General features: G+C 50.4%; 1 protein-coding gene across 1 annotated transcript; it reads left to right on the top strand.

The window, feature by feature from the left end:
• Window positions 1-6458: 6458 nt before the first annotated feature.
• Cd7 (CD7 molecule) lies at window positions 6459-9443 on the top strand. The gene is made up of 4 exons (XM_021213803.1): window positions 6459-6644; window positions 7618-7932; window positions 8152-8288; window positions 9056-9443. The coding sequence occupies exons 1-4, from the start codon at window positions 6572-6574 to the stop codon at window positions 9161-9163; spliced, it is 633 nt and encodes a 210-aa protein (XP_021069462.1). The 5' UTR covers window positions 6459-6571; the 3' UTR covers window positions 9164-9443.
• The last annotated feature ends 1581 nt before the right edge of the window (window positions 9444-11024 follow it).

The following is an 11024-nucleotide window of genomic DNA, read 5'->3' as shown; positions in this document are numbered from 1 at the left end:
GGGGGGGGGGGGTGAGGGGAGGGAGGGAGGGAGAGAACAGAGAGAGAAGAGGAGACAGGGGGCAAAAGAATGAAGAGAGGCCCAGGAATGAAGCCAAAGTAAGACCAAGAGGACCAGAAAGAAGTGCTGAGGAGCCAGGAGTAACAGTTACTTGCTGAGAGAGAGCTGGCCAGCTTCCCCTTTGATTTGTCAATAGGCACCCCAGTTAGCCATTTTGTCCTGAGTTTCTTTGAAACCTAACATTAGTTACTTTTATAATGCTGTGACAAAATACCATAACCAAGGAAACATAAAAGAAAGAGTTTAATTTGGTTTCTGGTTTCAGAGGGTTAGAGACCGTGATGACATCATAAAGGCACCGCAGCAGGTGGCTGGAGCAGCAGATGAGACCTCCTGTCTCATTCGCAGGAAGCAAATAATACATTGTGAATGGCTCCACTCTCGAAACCTCAGTGCCTGCCTCTAGTGACACTTTCCGGGACGAGGCTACACCTTCTAGTATTTCCCAGTCTACTGATTAAGTATTCAAGTATTCACATTTGAGCAAGGTCAAATCAATGGCAGACATGAGACTCTTCTTCTGAACCAGCTGCAGAGCGTGGGAGCCCATTCTCATTCAAACCAACACAATTGGACTCACTGTTATTCATTAGAGAGAGTGGGAATTTGAAGGGCCTTTTGAGAGCGAAATCAATCTTGCCAAGTTGACAAGCCAGGACAAGTTGTGTGCTGGTGAATTGTTTTGTCAACTTGACACAAGCTAGAGTCAGAAAGGAAGAGGGAACCTCAACTGAAAAAAACTATCTCTCTCAGATTGGTCTGCAAGTCTTTGAGGGGGTGTGTTCTTGATTAATGATTGATGTGAGAGGGCCCATCCTGATGGCATTTCTTCTAGGCTTCGCCCCACAGTTACATAGAAATAGCCAGGTGTGCCTGACTCACTATAAAAGGGGTTGCTGCCCCCCCTCTTCCTTCTTCTCTTGCTCTCTTCTCTCTCTGTCCCCTCATTCCCCTCCCCCTTCTCCACCTGCACATGACCCACCTCTCTCCTCTCCCCTCTCTTCTCTCTTCTCTCTCCTCTCCTCTCCTCTTCTCTCTCTCTCTCTCTCTCTCTCTCCCACATGACCCACCTCTCTCCTCTCCCCTCTCTTCTCTCTTCTCTCTCCTCTCCTCTCCTCTTCTCTCTCTCTCTCTCTCTCTCTCTCTCTCTCTCTCTCTCTCTCTCCTCCAGCAGCTCCCCTCCTCATGCCCTAAATAAACTGAGGGGGAAGGGATGCCTCAGCATGGGCCCACAGAGGCACCCCTCTTCTTTCACACTATACCACACCTCCACCAAATACATTCTGGCTTCTTTATCTTGTTTATAAAGCACAACACATCCCGCTGTGGGCAGTGCCACCCTGGACAGAGGTCCTAGGTTGTATGAAAAAGCAAGCTGAGTGAACTAAGGAGCAAGCCAGAAAGCCGCATTCCTCTGTGAGCTCAGCTTCAGTTCCTGTCTTGATTTTCTGCCTTGGCTTCCCTCAGTGATAGGCTGTGATCAGGACCTGCAAACCCAATAAACTCTCTCCTCCCTGGGTTGTTTTTGGTCCTGATCTTTATAACAATAGAAAGCAGACGGGACAGTTAAGTACTAGCTTGATTGAGTGTTGAATTTTTATTTATTTAGAGTCTGTCAGGTATGTGGAAAGCACATACCTATGTATGTTTATATGCTGCCTTGGAATTAGGGGTGTTTGAGAGAAAGATGGGAGAAAGAAAGACAGAAAGAGACAGATTCTTTTTGCCCTGTGTAGTAGGATGATGTCTCCGTATGATGAGAGTGCCCATGGGAATGGACTTTTCTCTATACTTGGTATCCTTACTACAGGTGAGGCCTGGATTAAAAGGCCAATATCTGACAACTCTAGATAGAGGTTCCATTGGGAGTGCATGTAGAGGGAGATTGTTAACCGGATCCATATTCAATTGCAAAATGCTTCCATAAGATCAGGCCATAGGGGGTTGGGGATTTAGCTCAGTGGTAGAGCACTTGCCTAGCAAGCACAAGGCCCTGGGTTCGGTCCTCAGCTCTGGAAAAAGAAAAAAAAAGATCAGGCCATAGATGGGCCTGTAGGGCATTTTCTTAATTAGTGATTGATGAGAGTGGGCCCAGCCCATGGTGGGTGGAGCTATCCCTGGGATCTATAACAAAGCAGGCTGAGCAAGCCTTGAGAAGCAGTAAGCAGCACCCCTCTGAAGCATCAGCTCCTGCCTCCCAGTTCCTGCCCTGCTGGTTTCCTCCCCAACTTGCTTTCAGTTACAATGTTTCATCACAGCCATAGAAATTCTAACAAGGACAGTCCCTTTGAATGGTAACAGGTAAGCGAGTTGGCATAGCTGGGAGAATAGGGTGGGGGAAAGCCAGGGAAGTCTTCTGCAGAGATTGAGTTGAATTGTGTCATTTGAGGAGAGTGTGGCCCTTTAGGAGAAAGTTAAGGGGAAGTGACTTAAAGGGACTGGGAACAGAAATAACAGGATAATCTCGCCAGTTTAAAAACAAACCCTAGGGATGGGGCAGGCAGTATAGGGAACAGCTTAGCAGCCTGGGACTCCACTTGGTTTGGGCTCTCACACACCTCATGTCTAAGTTTGCACTGGGCAGCCTGAAATCCTTGTTCTGATACATAATGCACATGTGCCACCTATGAGCAACGAGCCACACAGCCACTGTGAACCACGGCCAAACTTAAGATTCTACTCAACTGTGCTACACTCACATCTAGACATGGGCTAGGGGGCCCAATCCTTCCCGCCCCTCCCTCCTTCTGTGAGGGAAGGGACTGTCAACAAACTCAGATGCTACAGTCAAATTCAGTGTTGCAAGTGGGCCCAGGTGAACTCCTTAAGACTGTAGCAGTTTATCTCAGGACAGTCCTGCACAGCAGTTCAGCAAATAATTCATCACGGTGGGGAAGTTGAGGCAGCAGAAGCTTGAAGCAGTGGTCTCCTCATAGTCGACGACAGGAAGCAGAAAATGAAGAATCCATGTGATCAATTTGCCTTTATCTTTTTATTTCATTTTGTTTTGTTTTGTTTTTTGTCCAGGACCTCCTGCTCAGGGAATGGCCCTGCACAGAATTAAAATGGGTACTCCCACAGAAATTAATACAATCAAGATAATCCTTCGCAGGCATGACCAGATGCCCATCTCCTAGGTCATTCTAGTTTTTTTTCAAACTAGCAAACTTTCAGTGACCACCCCAGGGAGCAGCCTGTGATTCACCAGGGGGGCGTGAAGGTGGCGTGAGGGGGCTTAAAGGGGGCATGCAACTGCACACCGCACAGAGGAAGACAGCTACCAGAGGACTCCCCCCAAAGATGCTCCATTCTTGGACGGCCACATTCCAGTGAGCATGTGACCACCAGCAACACCACCACAATAAAAAAATCAGACCATCCATCCTATACCACACAGGAAGAGGTGGCTATGAGAATTCTCCATCTTCTGACAGACTGCCTCTCTTCATCACAGCATCTCTACAACTGTAGTCCCTGAGCTCATCTTTGGTTTTATTAGTCTCTGGACCTCTGCCCAACTCGCACCCACTGCCAAAACAATGTCTGTCTGTCTGTCTCTGTGTGTGTGAGTGTGCGTGTGTCAGTTTTTAAAGAGAACATTTCTCTGTGTAGCCCTGACTGTCCTGGAACTCACTCTGTAGACCAGGCTGACCTCAATTCAGAGATGCATCTGCTTCTGCCTCCCGAGTGCTGGGATTAAAGCTGTGCACCACCAATGACTGGCTAGAGTCTTTTCCATAGCTTTTTTTATTTTTTTCTGCTTCTATAACTTTGGAGAGGAGCCTCCTGAATCTTACAGCTTTCTGAGCTACCTGCTTAGCTTCCAGAGACTTATGAACCTCCCTCCTCCCTCAAGGAGGAAAAGTTTCATTTAGGTTCTGAGGAAATAGCCATGCAATGCTTTGCTCAGGGACACTGCACACGTCTATGGTGGAACCTGCATGTCGTCATGCATTCACACGCACAGCAAAATTCAGAGAAAAAGGAGCCCACAGAGCAAAGCCACACATTAGAGTGAAGCCACAGTAAACAAGAGACAGACTCACCCAGCACTGCTGGAAAGTCAGCTGCTGCTTAAAAAAGAGGGGGGGGGCAGCCCCTGAAAAACGCCAAGCTTTGCTCCTCACATCGCTTGACCTTCGGGGTCCACTGCCTCCACCATTTATAGGCGGTGGTACACATCTTTAAATCCCAGCACTTGGAAAACAGAGACAGGGGGAATCTCTGATCTACATAGGGAGTTCTATTCCAGCCAGGATGATACAGTGAGACTGTGGAGAGGGAAAGGGAGGAAGGGGAAGGGGTAGAGAAGGAGGGAGGAGAGAGAGAAAGAGAGCACATAACTGGGCATCATGCCTTAGGCTGAATCCCTCATCTCAGAGCCTCTCCGAGCCCTAATCATCTGCAGCGCCTGCGAGGGCCACGCCACGCCAGCTTTTCTTCAGGAGACTTCATGACTCAGTAATAAACTCTGGGGACCCAGATGTCGTCGGGCTCTCTCCACAAGGGGGCAGAGTTGGCCTGCCTTACATGGAGCCCTACGGAACAAAGAACTGGAGCTTGTTCTCCCCAGGGACCTCTCTTTACAGATCCTCGCCCTCCCTCACCACCATCTCCACCCTCTGTTTCTCTTGGGCCCATATCTTGTCTTATTGTAATCCAAACTTGGGTGATTTTTGCCTCCTACAAACTCCATAATCCAGTCTTCAGATAAGCAACTGTGATTCTGATCCTTAAACGAGAGCAGTAAACCAACGGCTATAAGAAACAACCATCCTCTGGAAGATATGATTGTTAAAAACAAACACACAAAATATTCTTTGAGCCAGGCTGGGGGTGTGTGCTTTTAGTCCCAGCACTCAGGAGGCAGAGGCAGGTGAGTCTCAGAGTTTGACACAAGCCTGGTCTACAGAGTGAGTGCCAGGATAGCCTGGGCTACACAGAGAAACCCTATCTCACAAAACAACAACAACAAAGAACGCTCTTGAGCTGAGACCTGAAAATGAAGCCCCGAGCTAAAGACACTGCCTGGTGAACTGGAGAGATGGCCCAGTGGAGAAGACCCTGCTGGGTGACAGTGGCCTCCAGCGTCACGACCATGGTGCATCTGAGGCTACGGCTCAACACCCAGATGCACAGGAGTCTGTGCCTCTTTAATGGAAATAAATGCACTGGGGTTTGGGTCATCACCTCCTCCTGGAGCCCCGGGTCACATTTAGGCACAGCCCACAGGGCCGTGTGTGTCTATAATCTCTGAAACTTGAGGCATACTGACTCAAACAGTCAAAAGTGTTGATGCATGAAGGCCACATCAGGGTCAGCCCTGCAGAGGTGGCAGCAGTCCAGTCCATGTGCCCCTTGTGTGGCCACGGGAATCCTAGGAAGGGGACCAAGTCCAGGTCTGTGACTGTTCTTCCCTGTAAGGTCTGTCTCTCCGTGAACTTCTCCCCGGGGGCTGGGGGCTGATTCCCCTACTGTCCACCTGACCCAGCTCCCCTCATGTTTCTCTCCAATATTCTCAGGCTGCACTGTTCCACACCTGCTGTCCCTCTGTTGCACACAGGTGACCCATCCCTCCCCAACCCTTTGTTCCTAAAATCTTCCAACTTTGACCTTCCTTTACCTGAGTCCCTCTCCCATGTGCCCTCAAGTACCCCACATGGCACCCCTGTCTACACCATAGTATTCCAAATCCACCTACAGGGGGAGCATCTTCCAGCCACTTAGAGTAGGACCACACCACCCCCCCGAATCGTTTTAAGTCCCTATGTGACAGTTTACACACACACAAACTCACCTCTCAGTGTGACACTGGCTCTGGTACCAGCAGTAAAACTCATGGTTGACAAGAGTCCTAGCTCTCCCCCGACCTGGGAGCCAGACACGGGGCCCTCAGTCTTGTCACAGAAGGCAGGTTGCTGTTGAAGGGGCTCCTAGCCGCCCTTTGGCCTAGCAGATCTGGCTCAATCCTACTCCTAAGGAAGGATCATTCAGGCCGCCAAGGCAACCACAGCCAAGGCTACTGGGTATGCTGTGTCAGGCTGAAACCCCAGTGAGTCCAGACAACAGGTGAGACCACAGACCTCAACGCGTCCCAGCAGAAAATGACACAAAAGACCAGAGGAGATTTCAACTCCCTCCCGACCTCTAACCCTTTAAGTCCCCCTAATTTTTCTTCCAGGTCACAGGACTAGTCCTTATTTCTTCTCCCTCTTGATGTCTCCCGTGGAGACTCTTGGTTAGGGATGATAAAGAGGTGGGCCAGCCAACCAGTCAGGGAGGACAGTTGGGGTCAGGTGGCTTCCTCCACCTGGCTTGTCGTGTTCCCTGCCCGCCAAGCTCCACCTTCACCTTCAGGAAGCCCTCCCTCTGAGCTTCACCACCAATCACGTTGAACTGCCACACCCCTGTTTCTTCCTCTCAGGGTTTTTGGTGTGACCTTTCACAGGGCTCAGTGATGTGTTGCAGCCAGGGTGGCTGATTTGGCTCAGATCACCTGGATTTGGGCGTCATGACTCAGCAGGCAGTACTGGCTTTGCTGCTTACACTGGCCGGAATCCCGCCTGGCCCCCTGCATGCCCAAGGTAAGCATCCCCGTAGCAGGGCTCCCCCCAGAGAGCATCTCACACACCCGCCTGGGGAAGGGTTGGCCCTGACTTGACTTCCCCAAGTCTTCATCTTAGACCTGGAGTAGTCCCAGCTCTGTGGAAAAGCAGAGACTTGAAAGCTTTACTTTACAGGACTAACGTTTACCCTTGGTGCTTGTGAGAACTGTGTTCTTCAGTTCCCTTTCAGAGCAGCTGTCTGTGGGAAGTCTTGTGGTAAGGTGTAAAAGATCTACAATAAGATTATGGGAGGCTCAGGCTCCCAGGCACAATTCTTGTGCAAAACCAGCATAGTGTTCAGTCTGTGAGATGCTGAGGTTTGTACTCAGTTTTGCATACAGGAAATGGGCTGGAATCTGAAAGAGTGAGTATCCCATGAACATGTCAACATGTGCCCCTTGCACAGAGCCACAGGCTCTGGATGCCTAGAAATGATGGGGGGAGGAGGGTGATGAAGAAACCAGCATTGGAAAGAGAAGGCAAAGAGGAGATTGGACAATGGCTGTCTGGGAGTGACTGACTCACTTAAAAGAGAAAGAAAGGGTACAGCCAGGGTGGAGAGTAGTCAAAAGGGAAGAAGTCCTTGTGTTGAGATGCAACAAAGTTGCTAAGTTCCTACAGCATTCCTGCAGAGAGGAGTGTGATGGAAGAGGCATCTTGCAAGGATACAAAATGGGAGAGAGAAACCTGCAGGTGTAGAAAGTGCGGCTTCTGACCCGGCCCCCTGTGCACAGCAAAGTGAGACATCGTGTGTGTGTGTGTGTGTGTGTGTGTGTGTGTGTGTGTGTGCATGTGTGTGCATGTGTGCGCCTGTGCCATGAGAAATGCTCAAGAGTGTGCAAGGGCATACATGAACGTAGGATCTGTGGTGCCTCTGAGATACGTGTTAGAGTGCTTGAGTCACCATGTGCTGTGCACCAGCTCAGTGCTGATAGTGGCTGGTTCTTCACAGAGGTACACCAGTTCCCCCAAGTCGTGATCACCTCTGAAGGGGATTCCATCAACATCACCTGCTCTACAAAAGAGGACCTAGAAGGGATCTTTTTGAAGAAGATCTGGCCTCAGGTTCACTATGTGGTTTACTATGAAGATAAGCAGGAGTCCACAGTAGACCCGACCTTCTCAGGCCGAATTGATTTCTCTGGTTCCCAGAAGAACCTGACCATCATCATGCGCTTCCTCCAGCCAGCAGACACTGGAGTCTATACCTGCGAGGCTGTCAGGAGAGTCAGTGTCTGTGGCTCGTTCACCATGGTTGTGGTGAGAGGTAAGGATGTGCCCATCTGACTGCTGGCCAGGCCAGGAGCCCACTGGCTGTTAGGGACCTTCTTTGAACTTGTTGGAGCTGTTTGCTCAGAGCCTATTTCTTCCTGGAAATCTCCTAATGGTGCCCACACCTGGCTTGAACCTCAAGGCCTCCAATGGGGATCCCCACCACACCTGCTTGTGTTCTCTCCTACCAATGACTTTTTGTTCACTTTCTCAGAAAAACAATCCCAAAAAGCATACAGATCCCAGGAACCTCTGCAGACATCAGTTTCCCTCCCAGCTGCCATTGCTGTAGGCTTCTTCTTCACCGGGCTGCTCCTTGGGGTGGTGTGCAGCATGCTGAGGAAGACACAGGTTAGTGAGAGTCTTCGGCCCTTCTCACAGGCTTGAGGCAGAGATCAGTCAGGATGCACATGATAAAATGCTGAAGATGCAGAGAGCTCTGTGGGTGAGGCATCTCTCAAGGACACAGAATGGGAGAGTGAAGGCTAGAGGGAGAGAGTGGGCCTTCTGACCAGGCCCCAAAATGAGATAGCATGTATGAACATGTGTGTGTGCATGTGTGTGTGTGCATGTGCATGTACATGTATGTGTGCATGTGTGTGTGCATGCATGTGTGTGTGCATGTGTGTGTGCATGTGTGTGTATGAGTGTGCATGTGCATGTGTGTGTGCATGCATGTGTGTGTATGAGTGTGCGTGTGCATGTGTGCATGTGTGTGTGCATGTGTGTGTCTGTGTGTTTGCACGCATGTGTGTGTGTGCATGTATGTGTGCATGTGTGTATGCATGCATGCATGTGTGTGTATGAGTGTGCATGTGTGTGTGCATGTGTGTGCATGTGTGTGTGTGTGCATGTGTGCACTATGTGTGTAGACCTGTGTGAATGTAGGAATTTGGAGCCTCTGAGATAGGAGTTAATGTCTTTGAGACACCATGTGCTGTGTAAGAAGGGCCCTGACAATGACTGTTTGCTCTGGGCCCTCCCTGACCTTGATTCTGCCAGGGGTGGATGGAAACTGTTCTTTCCCCTGGTCTGGGAAAGCTGTGTGTTGTTGAATAAAGGGGTTACTTGGAGACAGTACTGGCCAGTGCCTGGGTGACAACAGGCTGTCTTTTCAGATCAAGAAACTGTGTGTCTCAGGGAAGAAGGACTCTCCGTGCGTAGTGTATGAAGACATGTCCTACAGCAACCGCAAGACTCCATGCATCTCCAACCAGTACCAGTGAACCCCTCTGCCTGCAGTCCCCCATGCCTTGTGTCAGCAGAGCTTACAGCAGTCCTGCTGACACCCCCCCCTCCCAACTCCCCAGCACCCTCTTGGTGCTTCTGGGTGGGTGGGATTCCTTCTCTGTAAGCTTCCCTGCAGGGCTCTGCAATCTGTCACCAACCCTAGCCAGGTACCCATGACATCAGGAGCAAAGCTTGGGGAGGCGGGGACAGTACCTGCCTTGGAGCAGCCTGACCAGGAAAAATTAAATAAACTAAACTAACAAATACATAAACAAAGCACTTGTTTTTGTTACTTTGTCTTCCTCCTCAGACTGTGGCTTCTTCTAGCCAGCTCCTACCTGAAGAGGGCAGGGATTCAGATTGTCAACCCTCCAGGGTTCTGTGCCCAGTGTCTGTGCGAGCAAGGCAAGGCACTGTGGGGGTAGGGGAGCTCTCCTGCCTCAGCACTCAATACCCCACACAGAACAGCTCATCTGTGCAGGTTAAGAACCAGTGGCAACAACCTTACCCACTCTAGATGGCCATGTTCCTAAGGGCCCAGCCCTACGGGGTCCCTGTCGATGCAGCTCTCAGTGAGAACAGCATAAAGTGGTAACTCTCCTGGACTTGCCCTGTCTCAGAGGCCCCTCCTGGGGACTGATGAAGTGACCACAGCACTATCCCACACCCGGGGCCAGCCCAGCTCCCAGTGTTGCACCTGGGGTAGGAACCCTCACTTTCCCATTTGTGGGTAGGGAGACTGAAGTATGGGTACCCAGCTGATACGTGGTGAGCGGCTCTGTCCCTGTCTGCTTCATCATTGACTCTGGGGTAGCTAAAACACCAGGACAAGAACAAAGTCAACATGTGTGTGCTGGCCTGCATCTGCTCCAGACTCTCAGTTGCTGCCACTTGTCTCCTGCGTTCTGTTCCATCCCTGTTGCCAACAGAATAAGGTGGGCACAGAGGACAGGTGACCAACAGCAGTGGTGCAATGGGGGACTTAACAAATAGCCATGCTCTGTGCGCCTGGGAAACAGGGTGTCAGAGAATCCAATGGAGAGGGGCACCCTTCAACCCAGACCACAGCTCTATTCAACTCTCCACAGAGCCTCCCGTACTGCCAGCCAGTCCCCAGTTCAACCTCCCCTACACAGGTTGATCTCTGTGCCCCCATCCACTACCCCAAGCGTCTACCATGGCCATCACAGAGACCATGTGCTCCATGACACTGACCTGTGGTCACTAAGGTGATAGTGACAACAAAGTCACTGAAGTTGTAAGCGCCCAAGAGTCCAGCCTGTCATTTAGATTGATCCCTAGGCAAAGGCCATAGGGGCCTCCTGGAACCTATATGGTTAAAACCCCCAAAGGGCAGCTAAGACTTCTGTTAATAAGCCCCAGCAAACCTTGTCCCTTGTCCCCTCTCACTTACAGCCCCAAGTCTCATCTGTCTGGGCCACTCTTGGGTCCACGTGGCCACGTAGACAACACCACCAGTCTCCCTTAGGAAATGTGTATCTTCAGACTTCAGTGATGCCTCTAAGACATGAGGTCCCCCTCTAAACCTAAACTCAGGCCCTCTGTCCTCCATCCAGGCCTGACCAGGCTTCCCCATCTGCTCCACCACTGATATCTCAAAGAGCCAAGTCACACAGCATTGGTAGGCCCTTCCTGCAGGCTTTCCCAGGCAGGGCGTTGCTCAGCCAGGGATCATCCATAAAGATTCCTCCCTCAGCATGAAGAGAACCTGGCTAAGATGGCTGCAGATCCAGAGGCTAACAGTGAACCCTGAGACTAAGTTTGTGCCTACCCAACCATTGCAAGTCTGAGACAAAATTAATGCTATTAGCTGCATGCTTTAAAAAAAAAAAAAAA

Source organism: Mus pahari, chromosome 14, assembly GCF_900095145.1.
Source record: "Mus pahari chromosome 14, PAHARI_EIJ_v1.1, whole genome shotgun sequence".
NCBI lineage: Eukaryota > Metazoa > Chordata > Mammalia > Rodentia > Muridae > Mus > Mus pahari.
The sequence above is the reverse complement of the archived record's forward strand: the minus strand, read 5'-3'. Positions and strand labels throughout refer to the sequence as shown.

Coding starts and splice junctions, on each gene's coding strand:
- Cd7 (XM_021213803.1), top strand. CDS start 6,572: ATGACTCAGCAGGCAGTACTGGCTTTGCTGCTTACACTGGCCGGAATC. Junction 7,933..8,151: donor CACCATGGTTGTGGTGAGAG/GTAAGGATGTGC, acceptor TCACTTTCTCAG/AAAAACAATCCCAAAAAGCA. Junction 8,289..9,055: donor GCATGCTGAGGAAGACACAG/GTTAGTGAGAGT, acceptor CTGTCTTTTCAG/ATCAAGAAACTGTGTGTCTC.